This window comes from Strix uralensis, chromosome 1 (genome assembly GCF_047716275.1).
Source record: "Strix uralensis isolate ZFMK-TIS-50842 chromosome 1, bStrUra1, whole genome shotgun sequence".
In the NCBI taxonomy this organism is placed as follows: Eukaryota; Metazoa; Chordata; class Aves; order Strigiformes; family Strigidae; genus Strix; species Strix uralensis.
Window position 1 is genome coordinate 33,232,389 of NC_133972.1, and position 22,522 is coordinate 33,254,910.

General features: G+C 42.3%; 1 protein-coding gene across 1 annotated transcript in view; it reads right to left on the reverse strand.

Moving 5' to 3' along the window:
* The window catches only part of CHN2 (chimerin 2), a 163,883-nt gene extending 141,795 nt beyond the window's left edge, over positions 1-22,088 (reverse strand). Inside the window, exon 1 of the mRNA XM_074861854.1 lies at positions 21,684-22,088. Coding sequence (XP_074717955.1) covers positions 21,684-21,732 — 49 coding nt within the window. The 5' untranslated portion in view covers positions 21,733-22,088. The remainder of the gene's footprint in view (positions 1-21,683) is intronic.
* Between the last annotated feature and the right edge of the window lie 434 nt (positions 22,089-22,522).

Below are 22,522 nucleotides of genomic sequence, written 5' to 3' on the forward strand. Positions count from 1 at the left end.
TCCTGTGTGATAGACTTTGATGATAATCACAGCTGCTCCTGAAACATCTGGAGTGAGAAGTGCCAAGTCAGGAGCCAGACTGTGTCTTCGGTTTGAAGGCGACAATAATGTCGTCCTTTGGATTTGCACTGACCTGACTCCCAGCACAGTGTGCAAATTCTATGGGTTGTCTGTAGTGGCAGTTTTTAGAGAAAGCCATAAACCAGCACACTGGATGGTTCATTTCATGACTCATTTTACACCAGAGGCAGCAATGACTTCAGTATTGGTGCCAAGTTCCCCTTGGAGTGCTTGCAGACCGCTCACCTACAAACTCTTTTACAGCAGCAGATGCTTCCTAACTTCCTCCGTTGACCTGTTGACCTTGCTCTGTGCTGAAAAGCTGGGGGAGCAGTTAACCCCCAAATTATTCTTCTAGTGTATTTGAGGCAGTGAAGTGCTTTAATTTCCTGACTGATTAAATGTCTTCCATGAACATAAGGTATCAGCATCATCAATCAAACCAGCTGGTAGTGTCCGACCTGGTCCCAAACCTGGCACTCTCTTGGAAATGAACGGATGGCTTAAACTTTACAAAGTAGATATAATTTAAAGATACTTTAAATTATAAGTACTTAATTTATTTTAAATATTTTAGATAGATACTTTATTATTGATAGGGTAAGTCTCAAGATGAAAGGGGAAAATTCTGACTTGAAGTCAAAGGAAGCTGAAATTTCTCGGTGTTTTAATTAATCACAAAGTTTATTAATACTGATATTGTTTCATCCACAGACATATTTCGAATTCTAATGAATACATTTTTTCCCTTTTTTTAAATGTATGTAGCTAATCAGACTGAAAGGGATCACATTCAGTCACTCAGACACAATTAACCAGCTTTCACATCTCTAGAAAGTTGAATTTTGACTTGGTATCAGTTCCAAAATGATAGTCCCTGCTTCTCTCACAGGCAAATAAGATTTACTGTAACTCATCACCCGATTACCACACAGACACCCCTTCTGCTCGCCTGATGGGTAAGAACACCTTTCCCAACCTGTAAGTGCATGTATAACTAGAGACTAACAAAAGGACACGGTGGAAAGAGGGTACTGCATACAGAGAGCTTACAGATTTGGAAGGAGGTAGAAGAAACCACGAATGGCTGCAGGGAGTTGGGTAGAGAGGGAAAATATGAGCATGTGTGAGGGAAAGGCAGAAAGGGACTGTGCCTGGAGTGTTACCGCTGGGGTCTCACGTTGGATGCAACTGGGACCTGGTGTCATGGCAGTGGGTAGTTTAGCAGACTCAGGATAAAGAGGGTTAAGACGCTCGTCTATTTTCAGAATTCCTTATTTTAGTCCCCATCCCTCAAGTCGTCCACCAGAAATTCCCCAGAAATTGCTGTTAGGACTAAGTGGTTTCAATCCAAATCAAAGCCTACGCCTCTGTTATCCCAGACAGTAAATAAAGACAGTCAGAATAGCTGGATGAAACACACAATTGAAACAGCTAATGGAAACAAAATAATCACAGGTTTTATCCTCATGATCAAGAATATCACACAACATTTAGCCAAACAATTGAGACATGCTGTCACTTCATTTTGATGATGCAATCAGCTCCACACAGTTGATCCATGTACTATGTGGGGACCTGCTGATAAAAGTGATGTTCTGCAAAGGCAGAAATGTCTACCCATATGGAGCTCATTGCAAGAACGAGCCTCTCTTTACACTCCTGGTTGGATTTCTCACTTATCCTCATTATCTGTTATTGAGCATTTGCAGGAATCTAATATTCTGAACCACGGAGCCAATTCTACTTTTACTGCTCTCCAAAGCATTTCTACTGTTCCACCAAAGAGGTTCCAGAGATTTAAGTATAAGGGGCATTTACTCTGTGTTGAAAAGATGTAAAAGTTTGGTTTTGAAACTATTTTTCCAAAAAGTTTAAATTAATATCTGTGTTATCTCTGAATTCCATACATGGCTATTTGATGTATAATGAGCTGCTTCCTGAGATTCAGTGGGACCAAAGTATTTCATGTAGATAAAGATTTTATGTTCCTTATTGTATTATCACATCACTTAAGATCATCATGCATCTGAAAATTTAAATTTATCAAGTTACTGACAAATTAAAAAAAATGTTTGTAGAGTGTGTTTAAGATAGAGGAATCTGTTTATCAAGTTACTGACAGATTAAAAAAAATGTTTGTAGAGTGTGTTTAAGATAGAGGAATCTGTTTTCTAAAAAGACATGACTGATAATCTGTCCTCTGCTTTTAAAGTTATCTTAGTCTTGGTTGTAAAATATTTCATATATGAAAGAAGTTATTAATTCAGCATTTGAAAGCTGCAGTTTAAAAATTCTCATGGTAAAATATATCCCCTTGTAGATGTTACTTATCTAGGGCTGCTCAAGAGGACAGTTTAGGTTAAAAAAAGGAATCAAAACAATCAGAAAACTTTGACTCCGAGGATTAATAATTAACCAGTTGCTAGTAATGGCTTTATTGAATCGGAAAGACAAACTGTCAGCTGCACAGAAATTCACAATATTTTTACAACCGAGGTAGTATGAAATATTGAACCTGAAAATTGGCACTATTTCTCCAGACAGAAAAGTTTTCTTGGCACTAGCCCAAGTTAATACAATAGGTTACAGAACATCTCTGTTTCTAGTCTGCTGTTTCAAAGGAACAGGGAAAAAATAATGGTAGAAAAAAGACTGCATCCTTAGAAGAAAGAAATCAAGTCTTTTCATGTGGACAGCAAAACATGGGTCTAAAATGTTCATGTACGAGCACACTTCTCTCCCCTTCTCTCTTTTTTTTTTTTTTAATCATTTGGTGTATTGCTATCTCTGTTGAATAAGCACATATCATCTAGATAGTTTTCTTGAGTTCCAGCTCACCTAATAAAACACAGTGTTTCAGAGATGTGCCAATATCGTAAGCTCAAACTGTATGGTGTATTTTATTTTTTGAAGAGTAACGTTTCATCATATGGTTGACAATTACATTTTAATGTTGATGTTGACAGCAGCTCATGAAAATGTGCACCCAGACTCTCAACTTTGGAATTTTATGGCTTCTCATCACTTGGTAACAGACTCTCCTTAGCACCGTTTTTGCTTTTTTTGTAATACTGTCCTTTTTTCTTTCCTCAGAAAGCTCCCAGTATGGTCAGCTGTGCTAAAATGCCAAAAAACATCCAAAGATGCTCTATCAAAACCTAAGAATGGCTCAGATACTAAGGAATTAGCAAAATTCATGTACAATTAATGTTGTTTCCTATATGAAAGGAATGATACAGGCACCAGAAGTTTTTACAGTTATGAATGAAGTGGGGGCAAGAGGAGGCACTGAAGAGAAAGGCATGGGCAGCACTTTGGAAAGCCTCTGAACAGCAAAGCTGGAAGGAGTGACCGACATGCCATATACCTTAAGAGAAAGAAAAATCAGATTCTGGGCGATATACGCTGGGATAAGGAGAGGAGCCCCTTGCCAAGCAAATGCTTGAGTGAGATTTCTGCTTTCCACCGTCAGCCCTGTTTCTGACGCGGCGGCGGCTGCCAGCCCACAGAAGGAGGCGGCGAGTGCCAGGGCTGCGCCGGGCGGCAGCAAGGGCAGGGCCGGGCGCGGGCAGCAGGCCGGGACACCCTCTCTCCGGCAGCAACAAGCTGTTCACTCTGTTCAAGCTGCCTCCTGGATCTTCACCCTGTGGCTCCACACTAAGTCAGGCTTAATAAATATCCCCCCCCCCCCCCCCCCGCCGTCTTCCTACACATCTTCTCTAGGGCTGGGGATTACCGTGAGGGAAGTGCAAATGGTGAGCAAGGGCGCAGGGCTGGCTAAAGCCGGCGGGGGGGGGGGCGCACAAAGCAGGGCAGATGCACTCCGGAGGAACATATTCCCCAGGGAGATGCCCCAGGAAAGGGAGAGGTGGGAACACATCATCCCAGTCGGACGAAAGCCTCTGGGGTGGTGCCTCTGCTGTTTCGGGAACAGACCTCCCTAGCCATTAAGAGGAACGCAGTTCAGTAGAAGCTTTTCCTTACTCAGTTCACACAGAGCCACTCATCTTAAAATCGTATTAAAAATATTAATAAACTATAAATAACCTGAAGCCAAGTGAGGACTTTGGCGTGCACTCTGTAGATGCTCATGTCATGGGCAAACTGAAATCAAGTGCAACCAGCCAAGAAGAGATGTTTCTCAGAGAGGGGTATTTCCAGGCTGTTCAGTCTCTGCATCTTTCTCATGCAGCTGAGCTCTCTCTTCCAAGCTCTAAAAGTAAATCCGCTTTCAGATAAAGCTCAATGTTGTAAAATTCAAACACAGAGAGAAAGGTTCAGAAAGACAGCATGGAAAATATTATGTTATCATAAAGAGAGCTCATGTTTGAAGTTTAAAGAAAAACGTTCACAGAGTGCATGTTTCTTACCTGGAACAGGTCAGATCAAGATTAATGGCTGGATAATATGACAGCTTTTGAGTGCATATATATGTATATCGACTCTACTATTAAATTTAAACAAACTGCATCATTTTGGTTTAAAGGAAGAATGCTGTTTCATCTTTTCTGAAAGTCTTTTACCTTTTTCTATTACAGTATTTTAAAATTACCAATCCTGCTCAGTTTTTCTTCCCTTTGAGCAGCAGAGTGTCAGTGATGTCTTATTATACAATTCAATTACTCGTAGGTTTTCTGACTCTTTAAAAAGCTTTTTCATTAAGAACAATACCACAGCTAAGTTACAGGACCTTACTAAGCTTGTTTAGACCACATCAGTCCACACTTATTAAGGCCCTTCATTAATGCTTCCTGACTCCTCAGCTGAATTTATCACAGCTGTAACAAAAGCATGCAATTTTAGGGGAGTGCTCCAGATTCTTCCAGGAATAAAGTTTGCCTACTTTGCCTCCAAAAAACATGTCTAATCATACAAGTTGTCTTGCTAAACCATCTCGATCCGAATTCCAAACCGCAGTAGCTCAAAACTGAGACCTCACTTCCCAGACTCCTTGGGTGCAAAAGCAGCTTGGCTGGCCCTCAAGCAGCCACAGGTGCCGAAGATGGCAGTGTTACATCTGAAGGGACAGTTTCCACTAGTTTAGAGCCTGAAAACAAACAAAAACCAGCTCTGACTGCCTAGATTCTATACTTGGAATTATTCTTCCTGTCAAAAACGATTATCTGTTCCCTATCTATGATGAACAGACAACCATGCTTACATATTCACACATAGTTTTTACAGTTTGGACATTTTTAATGGGTTTGTAACTGTAGGTAGTGTTGATGCACATACTAGGAAATTTTGACAGGACTGATAAAACCTTCAAAACCTGATTTTTAAGTCACCCTGGAGGATACATTAAATCTTGCTAAAAGGAAGCTAGCTAAATGGGGAAGCTAAGAGAGTTAAACCTTCCTAGGCAGTATGGTAAACAGAGATACCACACTGGAAGCTGAGAGCAAATACACGCCACAAAGAAAAAAAAGGATTTGAGAAAGTGGAAAAGGAAGGCAGCATAGCTGAACAGAAGGCTAGGAGAGGTTATCAGAAGCAAGAAAACATCCTTCTGAGAGCTGGAGTTGTGTCCAAATTAAGGAAGTAGAAAGACTCATGAGCTATTGCAGGTTTAATACATAAAAAAACCAAAACCAAAGCAAACTCAAACCACAATAAGGCAAGCCAAAAGACAGCCTGAGAAATGACTAGCAGAAGACATAAAAATTAACAGCAACCCCTTTTTCATGCCCAAATACAAAGACTGCCAAGTCTGACCAACAGATGATCAAGGCATAAAAGCAGCACTTGTGGGCCACAGCAGAAAATGATCAAGTATTTCGAGCTCTGCTTATAGAGAACACAGAGCTTGGAGAAGCCGCCACATCAGAACATTTCTTTATGAGGGACTGGCTGGATCATCCATTTCAAAGGGAGGTTTCGGTGGAAGAGGCTACAAACATATGAACAACAACAATTTGTACAGATATTATTTACAGGTATTTATGAAAGAGTTCTTAAGGAACTCATGGATGAAGCAGCAGCATGACCAACTGTCTCTTTTGAAACTGCCTCAGTATCAGAGGACTACAAAATGGCTAACACCACGCCAATTTTAAAAAGGGCCCCAAGGGAAAGCAAAAAAATTCCAGGTAGCCTGACACCTGCACTGGGCAAATTTGTAGAAACTATTAAAAAGAACAATTCTAGCAGACACATGATAATATGTTATATTAGGCAAGTCAACCAGCTCTCATAAAAGCGTGAAAATACTGTGAATGAAAAAGAAAAGCAAATAAGGAACAGAGAACAAAATGAGAACACCCTTGTTCCTGTGCAATAAATATAAGATGCATCCATCCCCTGATGACTGTTTTCACTTCTGGTCCATTCTTCTAAGATTACATGAGAACTGGAAAAGAGTAATAGAAGACAATGTGGATGACCAAAGGTACGTAGGCTATTCCATACAAGGATCAGCCAAGTACCCTGTGACTCTGCAGGCTGGAGAAGAGTTGACTGTATCACTATGATAAAGGGCTCTACACCACTTCAGACTTCACACATGTACAAAAAAATAATCTTCACTGTTTGTTCCCATAAAAGAGGTACAGTGTATGAAATGAAACTAGCTGATGACAGGTTCAAAAGCAAGCAAAAAAGGTTATCTTTTTGCATAACACATTCAAACTTCAGAGCTCTCTGACACAGGATGTTCCAAGTTTACAGCGGTCCACAGAACAACTAACCAAAATTCATGAAATAAAATATAAGAATAAAATATATGTTTTAAACTTAAGTGCCCAGCCCTTTGTCTCAGAAGTTCCCAAGCCACAGATTTCTGGATGCCAACAGAATATTCCGTGAAATTTTATTCCACGCATTTGTCCTATTCTTACACTCTCTCCTCAGCATTTGCTGGTGGCCACAAGTGGGAGGAAGACACAGGGCTGTAGCTGAGCCTGGGGCCAATGCTGTACGGCTCTTCCTATGTAAACATGCTCCAGCTACCGTTCTGCGTGCCGTGCTTTAGCCAGCTCCCCAGCACGGGCAAATATCTTGCAAGTGACCGAGAAGAGGGAAAATATAATGGCCACAAGGTCATCTTACAGCAATATTGGTTTTCAGCTCACCTACCTTCTGCTGCCTTTATTCTACTATTTCCAAAGGCAGGGAAAGAAGGAGAAGCATGAGTGAGGTGTTTTGAGACAGTGATGCTAAGAGTTGCAGGTAGTCTCCTCATACTTGTACCATTGTAAGCTGATTTTTATTCTCCTCTTACTAAGGCTGTCCAAAGAAGAATTATCCCTGACAATACAAACCCAAGAGGACAACTACTTAGTAGCACTTCTGGTTTGATTCCCGTTTGCACTGATAGGAACTTTACACTGCTCTGACAGGTCAGCTAGTCCTGGAACTTAACTTCTCTTACAAAACTTAAAGACAGACTCTCCAATGGTGCAACCCAGCTGACTTTTCCCAAGGTTAGATTCCTTAGGATCACAGATTTTAAAGACTGGTGTGTTTACTGGGCAGAAGGGCTGTTTCAGGAGGAGCAGTGGGAATGAGATGAAGACAGACTGTCCTAAAATTTGGTCTGGTTTCAAGTAATAACCTCACTACAAAACTCTTTTTTTCTCAGTATTTCAGAAAGCTGGTCCAGGCCTGAAGGTGAGTTTCGCATTCTTTCCTATGAGCTCCCTCAAATGAGAGCTGGCATCTCCCATTACATGGACTGCAGGCTCCAATAAATCACAGGATACAGTAAACTGAGCTGACTACTGAATCTTACCCATAAGATCGTATTTCTTTAAGTTTGTCACAACCTGGCAGGTAATCAGAAAGAAAATGCCCTTACTCATGCGCTTATGGGAGCCTTAGATACACAAAAAATCCTGAAGTCATTCCTGCTTGACATCACACAATCAGACTCAGTATGTGCAAGCAAGATAAACATATTCATGGTGGGAAAAAAAAAATCTGTTAAAATAAAATATGCAAATGCTTTCAGGCTTGCATGTCGTTGATACTTTGGAAAGGTTTTGTGCGCCCACGATGTTTCTCCTTTCAGGGTAGTAGGGGACACGTCCAAATCGTTACCTCAGCAGCTGCTATTCCAAATGGTACTCAACAGCCTCAGAAATGAACAGCATCAACTTCTTTAAGTACATATCAATGAATAAATCTGTTCTGAAGTGTTTACTAGGGAACAGTCTGATCATCAAGGATGGGTAAAGTCAGTATCAGACGAAGTAACTGTCAGAACATAAATCCAGGATAACACTGTTCACATCATTGACATTACTTGCAGTTACTTAACTGGTTTAAGCATAACTCTAACCTAACCCCAACTAACTGTAACAAAGCTTTACATTTGGAGGGAGAGAGTACATACAAGAAAGGAGGTAAAACCAAAAGAAATCTAAATTCTACCGAGACAAAGCAGGTCCTAAACTGATTTTATAATGAGAACCAAAAATATGTAAGACAAATTTGTGACATACTATTACATAAAACAAAAATAAGGTAAACTATACTAAAGGGGGAAAAAAAAGTCCTAAATACATCCCTTGTATGGGCCAAAGCTCCCAATGAGGTCCAAGAGGGGACCTCAATTCATCCTCTAAAGAATTGAGAATGTTTCCTTAAAAAACTTCTATTTTTACTCCATGTTGATTTTAATTTTAGGCCCTGGTAATAGCTAAGTGGTTCCATTTTTCTGCCCAGTTTCTTCCGAGTTATGAAACAGGTGCTGTGACGATTAGTTAAGCATTTACAGAATGATGAAAAAAGCCTTTTTTTAAAAAAAAATCCTGCTGTTATGTTCTTTATTATATATTATAGTATATCCAGTACTTTTAAAGTTAACATACTTACAAACCCTAGACAGTGATGGAATTTCTTTCTATAAAACACCCTGTTCAGCTGGATTTGTGTACACTTATGTTTTCTAGACACTCTGGATGCTTTGAATCAATACACTACTGCCAGGAGTCAGTGTGCAGTTTTCTAAAGCAGCTTAAGAGGTGAAGCTGAAAGCCTTTTCCTGTAAAGTGAAAGTAAATTATACTACTCAATTACACGTACAATCATTTTATATTGAGTTTTTCTTCTTTAATTTTTGAGAAGTCTGTTTTGATAAGCTTATTATGCATATTGATAAGACAGATCAATTATTTTAAAAAAATCAACCTGAACCAGACTCCCCCTCATTTTCACCATTTAGGCTGCAGTACTTGCCAATAACTGTGAATAATATAAATTTTAAATTATACTCTTCAGTGAATATATTTATTACTGTCATATCTGAGCAAGAGGAGGCAATTGCAATACCAAGTGATGACATGTACTCATCAAACCAAAAGAGATCAAAGGATCTGAAACAAATAAAAGACAGAAAAGGCTTTCACAAGCCAAAGCCCTCTGCAGCAATTCTTTGCAGACAATGTGCCTCCTCCTTCTTAGTTAACAGAATTAAAGAAGAAACAGCTCATGGGGGGTGGGAGGCACATTCCTACTATTTTCCTAAACGTTCTTGTTCCTGTTATTTTCTTAAACATACACACACATTTTGATACATGTAATTAATAACTGTGTGGCAATTCTTCACCATTTTTGGCTGTAGTTTACACCCCCAATCCTCATGCTTCTAGCATTCTTCAAGTTACAAGATTTTTGGGCCCCAAACTGTCATTTATTCTATATTTTTATAGCTACCAGCCTCCCTGTGGCCTTTTCGCACAATCTCTATATAAATGTATGTCAGCATAAATGAAACAACAGTAATTATAATATCCTGTTCAGCAACATTCAGCAAACTAGACCTCCAGTCCTGACTGCACCTCTTACGTGCATGATATTAATGCTTCTAACTAATAATGACCTGTTCTGTTTAGCAAAGTTTTACTCTGAAATGAATCATCTTTATCTTCACATTGTTTTATCCTTTTATAGTTTAACCATCATGGGATCAGCTCCTCTGCTAAACAACACAAAACTAAATAAAAGAAGAAAAAAAGCTTGAAAATGGCAGGTTCAGGTTTGAGTTTCTGATGTCAAGAATACATTATGTCTCTGAAAAAAGGGAGGAACAAGCTTTCAAGAATACATCGAGCAGAAAAGAAAAAGAAAAGATAAGCTTAGCGTTACTCAACAAATGAGTATATTTAATGCTATATTTCTACACCTTTCAAGTCAGTGATCTAGATTACTATAACTAAACTGAATTGTGTCCAGGAGTAGTTGTTCCAGAATAACTATTCCATAGTATTTCCATGTCTGAACATTTTTTTTCATTATAGCTCTTAAGACCTTTTTTTGAAATAATTTTTACGTGCAAACAAGCCCATACACATTCAAGCCCATAAATCTGTACACATCTGCCAAATTTTGCAGTTCTAGAGAAATCACACAGTTGATTTCTTAAGTTGCCAGTGCTTAAAGATTTACTGTTACATTAATCATTAAAAATAATACACTTAACTCTTTGGTTTTGCACTTAAAGTTCATTTTTTCAGGTTTATGTTTAAAATCAATGGTATAAGGCGATCTAATGGATTTGGGAGGATAATTTCTTGCTTTTTCTTTCTTGGAGAGTATTGAATGAACTAATCCATCACTTCTGAAAGGAAATAAAACAACTGTTTAGCAATGCACAATAGCACTACCCAGCAATGCTACCTACCCAACAGCATGCCCAGAAAACCTCTTTGTTTTATGTTCACGGTACTTTTTCAAATTGCAGGAGAAATCACTCAAACTGCAATATGGAAAGCCACCACAGTGGTCTCTCCAGGCGCTGTGTCAATGGAAATGCAGCTCTCAGAGTTTCATAAAAACCCGAAACCCCCTATCCGAGAAATCACACTGTATCATGTGTGTACCTAAAATTCTACCACAGCATAGGATGCTTCTTCACTTTGGCAGTCAACTGTTGGTTCAGTCAGAGAAAAAAAGGTTACTACCTAATTTTTCATGGCCAGTGACTGATGCTTTCAGGTATGCCTTAGAGCTCCCCTGCTTGTGCGCTCACTCAGAAACATCAGATAAGGCCTGAATCCAACATTCAACATTTTGTATCAGACCTAAGGCTTTTCTGTCCCACATGCTTAGATGTACTCATCTGGTACCAAAATGACCAGAGGTTCTACATTAAAAACCTATAAAATTCTCCTTCTGCTAAATAACATGGTCTGATACAGCAACTTGCTTTATAGAGAGTTCAGGATTCTGTATTCTTCTCTCTATACAACCTAAATAAAAACATCTCTTTTTCTTGTCTACATAATTTCATAAATCCTCCCCAATCTGACATCTACTTACCTACACCCTCCAGTTCATCCATTTTATTTCTCAATGTTTTACTGATATAACGCTGTTTTTAGTGTCATAATGGAAGAGGAGAAAAAAGCATGCCTGTCAATCACTATTTCCACAGTTTGTCTCCCAGCCTCAAGCACTCACTCAGGAGCACTAAAGTTTCATCCACAACAGCCAGTTCTATTTAAGTCATTATTTACTGTTATTCTCTAAACTTAAGCAAAATTTCCAACATACACCAGTGTTGCAAACAAATGAGCATGAGGAAGCTTAGAATTGAAATTCGTCTTTCCATTTTTGTTAAGACATCAAAGGGTTCAATATTTTTTCAGTAAGTAAGTTCGTCCACACAAAACAATCTAACTACATGCTTCAGATTGCAGAATAAAACAAATACAGAGCTATCACAGCATGATGCTAAAAGCTGTCCATCATCTTGGTTTGCCTGGCAGGAGATCAGGAGTTATGGAGAGTATGGTCTCTCAAGAAGCAGGTATTTATACAAATTATGTATAATTTAAGTCTTGTACATAATCCTTGGAAATTTATCACCAATGAATTGACATGTTCTCTCTATATATATGATGTGAATGAACTGAATATTAAATATGTTATGCACCAGTACTTGGAGGAGGAGAAGTTTACCATGTAGCCTATAATAATTTGCCCCGTCATAATAGCACATGCTGCTTTAATGGAAGTTGCATAAAAATACTTGGATAAGCAACTACCCAGTCCTGTAAGCTGCTGATTTACTACTCAATGCAGTAGGAACAGAAGGTACCAAGCAGCTTGAAGGGTCAGAACTTAATAACTTGTGCTCATAAAGAGGTTTTCATTTAAAACACAAAATCTTTTACAAATAATTAATTCAGCTTTATGACACTCCTGTGCACTACAGAATTTTGATTGCCACATTTAGGCTTTTTGTAAGGCCCTAAATCTTGGAACTTTTGAGGAAACATGTTTGGAAAACTCTGCTTTAACTCTTAAAAGTTCATTAATTGCTAGTCTTAATATTGGAATCAAAAAGAATGAAATATGATCCAGCTGCAGCTGGATCATAAATCCAGCTGGGTCATATGTTCATAAAGCAAAGGAGAAGGAGAAGGCTTTTCAAAGGAAGAAAGTGGGTTTGAGACAAATCTATATACTGTTCTGTACAGCATGCTATTCATAAGATTTCCCTATCAGATCTCCTTGCAACGCAGGTGTGGGTTTTGTGTTTGGGCTTTTTTTAACCTGCAACACAGAATGTCAACATCCCATATTTCAAACCCACACCAAATTTATCCTCTCTTTTAGGAGCTCTTGGCTGTAGAAAGCAGGACCAAGAAGTCATGGTGTGCTGACTCAGAGGTAACTCTACCAGCTATATACATAAGAACAGCAACGACGGGTCAGATCAGTAGATTATCTCCCACAGCAACTATCAGTGGATGCCTAAAGAACTGTAAAAGGATTCAGCAGGTGTATAGCGTATATATTTCACCAGTTTCTCCACCTACATATGGCTGAGGGACTTTAGACAGAGGTGATACCATTGTGTTTTAGCAGCAGTGGATTTATCTTTCTCCTGTAAAGTTATCTAAACATGCTAACAACCCACGTCAGCCACCAGCATCCCTAATTTTCCATGCCAAAGAGGTCCACATTTTATATATGTCTCTGTGCTAGTAAGTACCTAACCCTGAATTCCTAACCAGGATAGGATATGGCTCCCTATTAAGCTATACATGCTCACACACAATATAACTGCTTCAAAATGGGAGATACAAGGGCTGGCACTGTCTGTGGGGCCACAGCACTGTAAAACATGCAGAAATAGTCCAGTGCTACACGCACACAAAGGTAGGGTTCAGCCACACAAAAAAACCTTACAACTGTCTTTAACAGCAACCACAGAGATGCTTTGGAAAAGGTGAAAATGGAGGATCTGTCAGGGTCTCTCATGACCCCCTCATCCTCTCTTTCCTTTGGGGCACTCTGATCTAGTTTATTGGGGAACTAACGCGGAATCAGTGCAGCTTCACACAGTAGAAAAATATTACAACAGATACTCCACGTCTTTTGAAGGCAAACTTAATGCTGAAAGAGCTGTTAGACTTGTGCTTTTGAGCACAGCAGAGGCCCTCTGGCACACTGCATGTTGCTTGAGCAGAAGAACCACTTTCTCCCAGCATCTTCTGCCTGCCTTTGCAGTGGCTGTGCCCAGTATGCCCGTACATGATGTGTGCTTGCTGTTTTTCTTCCTTGCCATAACACGAAGCCAAACATTTAACCAATTGATCTGTCAAGATAAGACAAATTTTTAGCAATTAAACATCTGCTCAACAAGCTGAACCTCATTTACAAACTGAGGTCTCCATCTCTTCTAACATTCAATTTTCTTCTTTGATGAAATAAAAAACGTAACACCACAAACACTTCATAACATGTTGGGTTTTTTAAAAAGCTACAAGCGATGTTTAAACAGCCAACGGGAGGGTGAGAAGGAAGGAGAGGTATAGCTACATGACAAGCTTGTAAGAAGAAATTGAGAAATGTGACTTGACACACAGGTCACAGCAGGTGACACGTGATTTACTTATGATGAGAAAGGGCCCACCTAGTACTTTCTACACTGTCAGTAATAATACCGTACTGAAGACACCTTGTCTCAGGGGAATCGGACTGTCTGATAAAGATATCCTCAGAACAGATGTCTTATTTACTGAACTAATTCTTTTGTGATGACCTTGATCAATAATACCAGAAGCAAGGCATGCGACACTTGTGCATTCTTCTGAATTTTAAAAACCTTTTAACCTTTCCTTACCTTATCAAACACATCAGCCTGTGCTGTCAAGTTTCAACCTATTCATCGGCAACTTTAAAGCACGTTAATGTTGCAAGGACACTATTGCAACATCAGTTTCCTTCTACCAGGATACGCTCACCCTCCAGCCCTGGGATTTGGGTTATTGCTGAGTAAAACAGGGTGATGAAACTATTATTTCTGAATTGTGCATGATTCATAGTTGGTAATAACCGCCTCCAAATGTAAAATTCAAATTTACATTCTCATAATCAAAGGTCAGAAAAAGGCAGCAAGAATGGGTCATTATTCATAGCAGTTAAAACTATACATTTACACTAGGTACTGTATATAATTCTTAGACGAACTGTGACTACACCTGTAAAGAATGTGATATATACAGAATTACAGATTTATAGCTTCTTGTATAAATCCTGCTACATTTCCCCGCAACAAAAGCTTTTTCATGCAATATTAATATGCCATTCCTTAACACACAGTTCTCCAAATATTTAATCTCCTAAATATCTCCTCCTTTTGTAGGAGAGAAGAACAAGCAACAACAGACTGGCTCCCCAGCATGGGAACACCTTCTGCCAGCACTCAGTGTTGCAAGGGAGGTGAATCCAGCCACTGTTGCCCTTTAGCCAAAAGGTATGTATATAAACAAAGCAACTTAAAAAAACCCTAAACCATTTCTTTGCTTAAAATACCAGGTTTAAGACTTACCTATGCACCGTAACAATCAAATTATTATCTGAAACATGTAAAACATTATGGGCATGGACATACAAGAGGACTGTGTATAATACTAATGAAAAATATTCCTGCCTACAATCGCTCAGCATTTGGCATATCTTAAGTCTCCTTAGAACCATCAAACAGAAGGCAAGAACTCGTCAATTCAACTGGTATCCAAAAAGGTCATCCTCATGACAGCATGAAAGACTGTTAGTTTGATCCTCCACATATGTCTTTGAGACAAGCAGATCCGTAAGAAGAAGACTTTAGCTTTACTGAGTACCAGTAAAAACTAAATTGTGAAGCAGACATGCATTGTACCAGTTTCCAGGCTATTTTATTCTAAGTAATCACAGCCTACACATTCAGTAACTAACTGTTGAATCAATCACTACATCAGAATGGGATACTCTGGCATTCTTCCCTTTTGAATTTTTATTATTTTTAATAAGAATGGTGAGTTCTTTATAATCATCAAATACAAAAGGCTTCAGTTTTAATTTAGAGCAAGAACACCCTGGCCAGCAGAAGCTTGGCATGAGGAACAGAAATAAAAAGAACTCTCATTGCCCTTTTAAAAATCAAAAGTAGCACCTTATCAGCATAACAGCAGCATTATTTAAATAGCTTTCATGTGCCATTTTCACAACACTATTTCTATTAAATCATTGAGAATAAACACCTATTTTCATTTACTAATCTTTTTCCCCAATTAGAATCTCCCTGAATCTGTGTACAATAGTAATTTCAATTCTTCTCACTTGCTTGCATCTTAATTAAAATCAGCCTATGTTGACTTTCATTTTTACAATATATCTGCCTATTTCACATCATAGCACCTTCGTGACCCCCAGAGAGTCACAAGCCTTTAATATTTTATTTTGACCTTGTTAAGTTACTGGAACCATCAAAGATTTTTCTTCTTCCCTCGGTAAGTGTTTTTTAATCCTTCTCCAAATGCAGAGTGTGTATGAAAACATGTAGTAGAGAACTATGCTGCCTTTAAACAACATAACTGTTTATTTACTTTAAAAAACAATTTGTTGCCTTTCAATTTATTACAAGAATTAGTTTATGAACTATAAACCTCATTATTAACTAAGGGAGGATCGCTGCTTAAATTATATTTAAAGGCCTTTTCCGCTGAGCTTCAGGACAGAAAAACAGTTTTTGATTTTCAATTTAAAAAAAATCATCAATAATTGGTGATTTTAAAGGAATTTATAGCTGTCTTCTTCTACAGAGGTATCTGAGTTTACAAAAGCAGGGGGGGATGCACAGAGAAGCAGTATCATTTATTACAGCAGCAGACACAGTTGAAAAGTAAAAATACCTCGACAAGACACACAAGCCCTTCTCCAGGCCTGCAGCAGAAAGCTTGCCTATGTGTTTCAACTCCATCATCAGGTCTAGTAACAGATATTACTTGAAATGCACACAGCACATGAAGAAGCATCAATTCAGATGGGAAGCAGAAAGGTGCAGAGCTATCCCTTCAGCCTAACACCTGCAAATTCATCTTTGGAGCTCATAAAAACCACAAAATACTGGGTACACTGGCACATATATTTACATGTTTGCCTTGAGTTTCCATCCAAATTCTCCCAGTCTCACAACACAGGCTCAGACTCAGGCAAAGGTTTTGGCAGTCCGAGTCCTTCTGGAGGAGAAAGCCTGATTACACACTCTGATTCAGCAGACTTGTATCTGCATTTACCTTCAGTGCAGACCCTTACCTGATAGATAGCTCAAGCTATCCACCTGCTACAGGGAGGTTATCTGGCAGAAGACTTTTCAAGCAGAGCTCAAAGCCCTAAAGGCAGCTGGGATTTAGAGCCACTTCATATTAGCTTTGGACGGCCCAACTGTGCAGAGACCAAGACATCCAACGCCCAGGAATACCACTGCATAGAGCCTAGCTGGGAAGCATGCTGTATTATTTGTTCTTGAGACAAGCAGAGCAGACATGGCCACAAAGGTCTCTTCACTCAGGACTGTATTTATATTCCAGCAAGCAGAGCGTCAAGTTCGTCAGTTGTGTACAATTGGTATTTGGCTACTGGGTGGAAGAAACTGGAGGCAACTGGTGACAAAGTGGGAGAGGTAAATTGTTTGCCAGGAAAAAGCTGAAAAGTTTCACCAACAACAAAAGTTTAAAAAAAAAGGAAGATCAGAATGAGTGAGAATAAGGGTCAATACTAAGATGGGGAGCAGCAAGGAAATATGTCTATTTTAAGGAGAAAGCAGCATGAAGGAAAGCATAGAAACATGTACAGTCCTCTTTAGAGGACAGGAGAGAAAGAAAAGATGCTGCTTGTGGTTGAATCAACACATCATCTAGGGAGAACAAAATGTAGGGGCTTGCAAGGAATACAGCTAATAGATCACCTGGGCATGTGCTACGGAAGAGATTACAGGAAAGTAAAGCGGATTTCCCAGTGGAAGTAATTACAATTTCAGCACTTCATATGCTGTGCAGATTTGCCCAAGGTCCAAAGAAGAATACTTAATTTAACTCCTTATCATGGCCACCTTCTTCCCTCAGCACAGAATACCTCTTTCTCCCCCAGCCACCTTCAAACATACCTGCTGGTAGTCAGAGCAGCTTAGGTTCTGTCACCAAAAGCAGAGAGTGATATATGAAGAAATACAATACAAATACCCCCAGCTCTCTTGTAGATTTTGTTACCAGTGAGTGCTAGCTTACTGAAAAAAATCCTTCATAGGCTCCTGTCAGATGGGGCCCATGACAAGTACCTAATATTACTGAGCCTATAATTAGCAGCCTCACAGTGGCTGTTGAGACAAGTACATATAGACCACAGACACGAACTCTGAAGGAGGGACAGGTTCTCTAGCTGTGAAAACATAGGAGCAACAGACTCCTAAGTACAAAACTTGCTTCAGTTTATAGCTGGAGTCATACCTTTCCATGAATGTTAGCTCCCCATCCTTGCAACAGCTACAGCTAACCACGCTGCCATGTCACTGTGCAGGTAGTGCTTATAAATGACAAAATTCTGGTCTTCAATGTAGGCACAAGTTCAAGTGAAGACTATAAATTCCACTTGCACATTTACAGAAACACAAGTGGGCAAGCAGAATCTACATCATAAAAATCTTGGGCAGCAAGCAGAGTATCTACACCATAAAATTCTTGGGCAGCTTCCTCACATTAAATATATCTGAACTGTTTAAAATGTATTTGAACTGTTTAACATTTTTTCTCATTGATATGAATTGGCAGGAATTGAAACACAAATGTTGCATCGCAAATGGTCACTTGCAGTAACACATTCTCGGGCTTCGGCAGTCAGCATTCATGAGCGGACTCTTCCTCCCCTGGGCCTAATGTGACTACTTTGTTCCTGCAACACATCTGTGCTCACCTGTAAAGAAGAGTAGAGATGGACACTGTCTAAGGAAGGAGAACTGTCTTTATTTTAAGAAAGGTGGGTACGAGAGAGAAGAAATCATCCCTTTAAAAAAGTGAATGAAAATCCCCATCTGCCACTCAGACTCTAATTTCCACTACTATCACTCAGTCAATAAATCTTTTTACTCCTTGTAAGACAGATTCTAGCTAACCCTTGCCTTTCCATACAGGCAATAGAGGCTAACCAAAATCTTGATGTGACCAGAAGGAACCTGGAGATGCTCTGCACCACACACCATACTGTGTTCAGATGGGCCAGAATCTGGCTATCAACCAGTTCAGCTTGTATTCATGCATATGCAGGTCAGCTATTACCCCCAGAAGTTCTTAAAACAAACAAGTCACCTATACTTTCTGAAGTATCATGTCCTAGTGCTCAAACCTAACCATGTATTTGGAAGTTACAGACACTAATTTAAGGACAGAAGCGAGGCAGATCTGTTGTTACCTCAAACCAACAGCAAACCCTAACAGTGGTCTCAAACTCGCATTATTTATATGGCTTCAAGATGAACAGTTTTCTTTCTTCTCGCAATGTTTGTATATGAGCATATTTTAAAAAAACCTTAAAAATAATAGACGTTTTGCTGAAGCTAAAAATGCATTTGCAAATATGGTAATTGTTCCTAGATTATTTCAAGATCTGAAAGGATTTTATGAGCAGTGCTTTAATTTGGTTCAGAAATTCCCTATGAGATGGACAAACACTAAACTGCTCTTAAAGATGGCAAAAAGATCCAGCAACACATTACACAGCTTGATCAAGGCCAAGCATCAAGTCAATGGGAGTAGGGCTGAGTCCTGCAGCGTGGTGTTCTGCTATCAACGACAAACTTCACTTCCTTTGTCCATTTGTAAAATGTATTGGAATACTATAACCTTCTCTCTTCTGTGGAACAGAAATAATTATACTATTTTGAAGTCTTCATATTGGTAAGTTAAACATACATACAAATTCTACCAAATTAAATTTAAAAGCAAGACTGTTTGCTTAGATTATATGTAAACAATATGCTCTAAGACTTGCTGAGTTCTGAGAACCAAAACCACAGACAGCTAAAATACAGCTGCACACAGTCAGATATGGCATGTCTGCTAATATTGGAAACTTTATCATGCTGCAGCAAATTTAACTTCTGATTAGTATGTGCATAGAACAAATGCAGACTGAATGCACCAGAACAAAAACAAAAACCACTCCAAGGCTGTAAGTTATGAAAGCCAAGGGCACTCAGTTATTTTATGAAGCACTTGACAATATTTATTAGTTGTACTACTGTGGCATCTAAGAGCCCCAAGCATTGGCCAAGGCTCAGCTGTGCTCGTCCTTGCAAAAATACAAACCAAAAGATGAACCATAAACTGCTGTAGGCTGTAGCTAAGGGCTTCATACAAAGCAGGGTGCTGTCAAGTGCCAAAACCCCTGACTTATGTGTGTACATCTAAAGCCCAGAGCTCAGTTACTCAGCTAGATGTTAAGTTTGGTGCTAGATTCACCTGCTGAGCAGGAGGCTATCTGGAATTCGCTGATACCAACTGCTCGGACCGAGTGTGCCTGAAGTCCCACTCTTCCCTGCAGTTCAGGCATTTGAACCAAGACTGCAAGGGAGACACATCTGCCAATTCAGGAGAGAGATCCTGGAGCCTAGATTCAGTAAAGCCAGCGGGGATTCAGAGGTATGCACTCAGCATCCTTCCTCAGAAGCTGGAACACTATACAGGAAAGATCTTGAGATTGGCAGAGCAAGGAAGCTACGCACATGGGGGACACGTTTCCCCAGCTCAATGGTCAAAGCACCAAGGAAGAGAGTCCCAAGTTCCAGACCGGCCTTTTAGGGTTGTTTCTGGTTTTATCACATAACTTAGATGTAAAAATATACAAATGATTGATACAACAAAAATCACATTGCCCAAATGAGCACCTTAACTAACAAGCTATTGAGCTGGGTTGACTCTTGCTTGTTCTCATTCTGGTCTTGTAACTCTTGCATTGCGAACAAGAACACAAGGCAGAATTTCTCATGCCCACTTCTTTCAAGTGCTTTCTAGTTAAGGCAACAGGGCTCGCCATGTTTGTGCTTTTTATTAACAGAGTTGGAGTAAATATGCATTTTTAGGACCCAGTTCTTTCCTTGGATCTGGCTGTAAGTGTCGCACGCTGGAACAGTGACCTAGAATAAGTTGTGTAAGTCACATACGCCATCTTTAAAAAAAACATAGCTGCTCATTGCTTTTAAAATGTATTTATAATTTCCTACAGTGGTACTGATAGTCAAAGGAGCTTATCTGCTTTTCACAGCACATACTGCTATGTTTAAGAAGCGCTCTTACAAATTCTCAATCTGGCACCTCAAATAAAACACTTGAGTCACAAGTCCCTTGAACCCCGAAGTTGTTCATCCTTCTATTTACTTCTTCAGCCCTCTAAAATGCCAGGATGTTACTCTCTACCAGCTTCTCATAACTTAAGTATTAAAATAACTGCTGGGCAGCTCAGAAGCAGGCGGTGGGTACTGTTCTATCACTGCTTTCAGTTTCAGGCTGCCTCGCTCAGAAATGCACCGCAACTTTCCTGTTTTCCTGCGGCTCTGCAGCGGAGCCAGCCCTCCCCGTCGGAGGGGCAGCAAGCCGCCGCGCCCCGCCTCCCCCGCCAGCACCCCCAAAACCCAGCGCGAGCCCAAGCTCCTCGGACCAGCGCAGGGTCCCCGCGGCCGAAACCTTGGCGCCGTTTTTCACCTGGAGCATTTTTTTTTTTTTAATCCGGATCGGGAATTTAACCGTTCGCAATATTGCAAAAGTACTCAAAACGCCCTGTGTGTGTCACGACGCGCTCCGCGGGGCACCTCCGCCCGGCAGTCTCCGGGCCGGCGGGGCACCCCCGCGCAGCACCCGCGCAGGACGCCGCACCGAGGCGGGGTGCGGGGCCGCTCCCGCTCCGCGGGGACGACGGCAGAGGACGCCCGTCCGCAGGGCGAGGCGGTCTCCGAATAGCCGCGGCCACCCAAACCCCGCGGCGGGGGCTCCCGGTACCGTGCCGGCCGTGGAGGCGCGGGGGGCCGCGGGCGCGCCCCCTCCTGACCCGGGGCGGGGGGATGCTGCTCGCCCGGCCAGGGAGCCGGGCGCGGGGCTCCCCTCGCCCCCGCCCCACACAAAGGCACGGCAGGGAGGCGAGCCGGGCCCCGCCGCGCCGCCCCCGTCCCGGCTGCCCCGCCTGAGGGACCGCCGGCCCCGGGCAGGGGTATCGCCGCCCCCCCCCCGCCCCCTGGGGAGCACCGCGGCGGCCGCCGGCGGGGCCGGGGGCGCTCGGGACGGCGAGGCGCTCTGCAGACAGGTAGCTCCCTGCTAAAATGGAGGGAGGGGAGAAATGCGGCGCTCGCCGGAGAAACTTACCGGAGGAAACCGACGAGCCGGACAAACTGGAGTTACTGGAAGCGGCCATGGTCCCTCCTGCGAGCCCCTTAGCTGCGAGCCCCGCGTCGGCACCCGCTGCTGCCCGGCCGCCGCTGCTGCCAGCCCATCGCAAAGCGCCGGAGCCGCGCCGAGCTGCGCTGAGCCGCCGCCGCAGCCCGCGCTCGGCTCCCCGCGCCGCCGGGGAACGGGGAGCGGCGGCGCCCCGCCGAGGCGCTGCCGGCCGCGTTCGGGGGCTGGGCGAAGCCGCCCGGCAGGTCAGGGGAAAGGCCCCGCGGCGCTGCCAAGTGCCTCTCTCCGCCCGGGGAGCGGGGCTCACCTTGTGACGGGGACGGGAGAGCCGCCCTGCCAGCGCCTTCCCTCGCCTCCTCCCTTCCCTTCCCGGCCCTTCCCTTCCCCGCCTCCTCGCGGGCAGCGCTGACAGCCCGCCGGGGAGACCCGCCGCCGCCGCCCGCCGCAGCTCCCCTCACGCACACAAAGGAAGCGGCGGCGCTGCCGGCCGGGCTGCCGGCCCCGGCTGAGCGGGCAGGGTGGGTCCCGGGCGGGCGAGCCCCGGCGGCGCGGCAGCCCCGCCGAGCGGTGGCCAAGCCCCTTTCCGCCCGCCGCCGCCGCCGGGCACGGGGCTGGCGGCGAGCGCGGCTCCTGCCATGTGCCGCCGCCTGGCCCGGCGGGGCGGCAGCGCCTGTTGAGCGCCCCGGCCCGGCGCCCCCCTCGGCTCCGCGCCCGGCGCCCCGCCGACCCCGGCCCTGCCGCCGCCCGCTCGCTCGCCCCCCCCGGGCCGCCGGGAACCGCCGCGACCGCGCAGCTACGGCTGGAGCGGG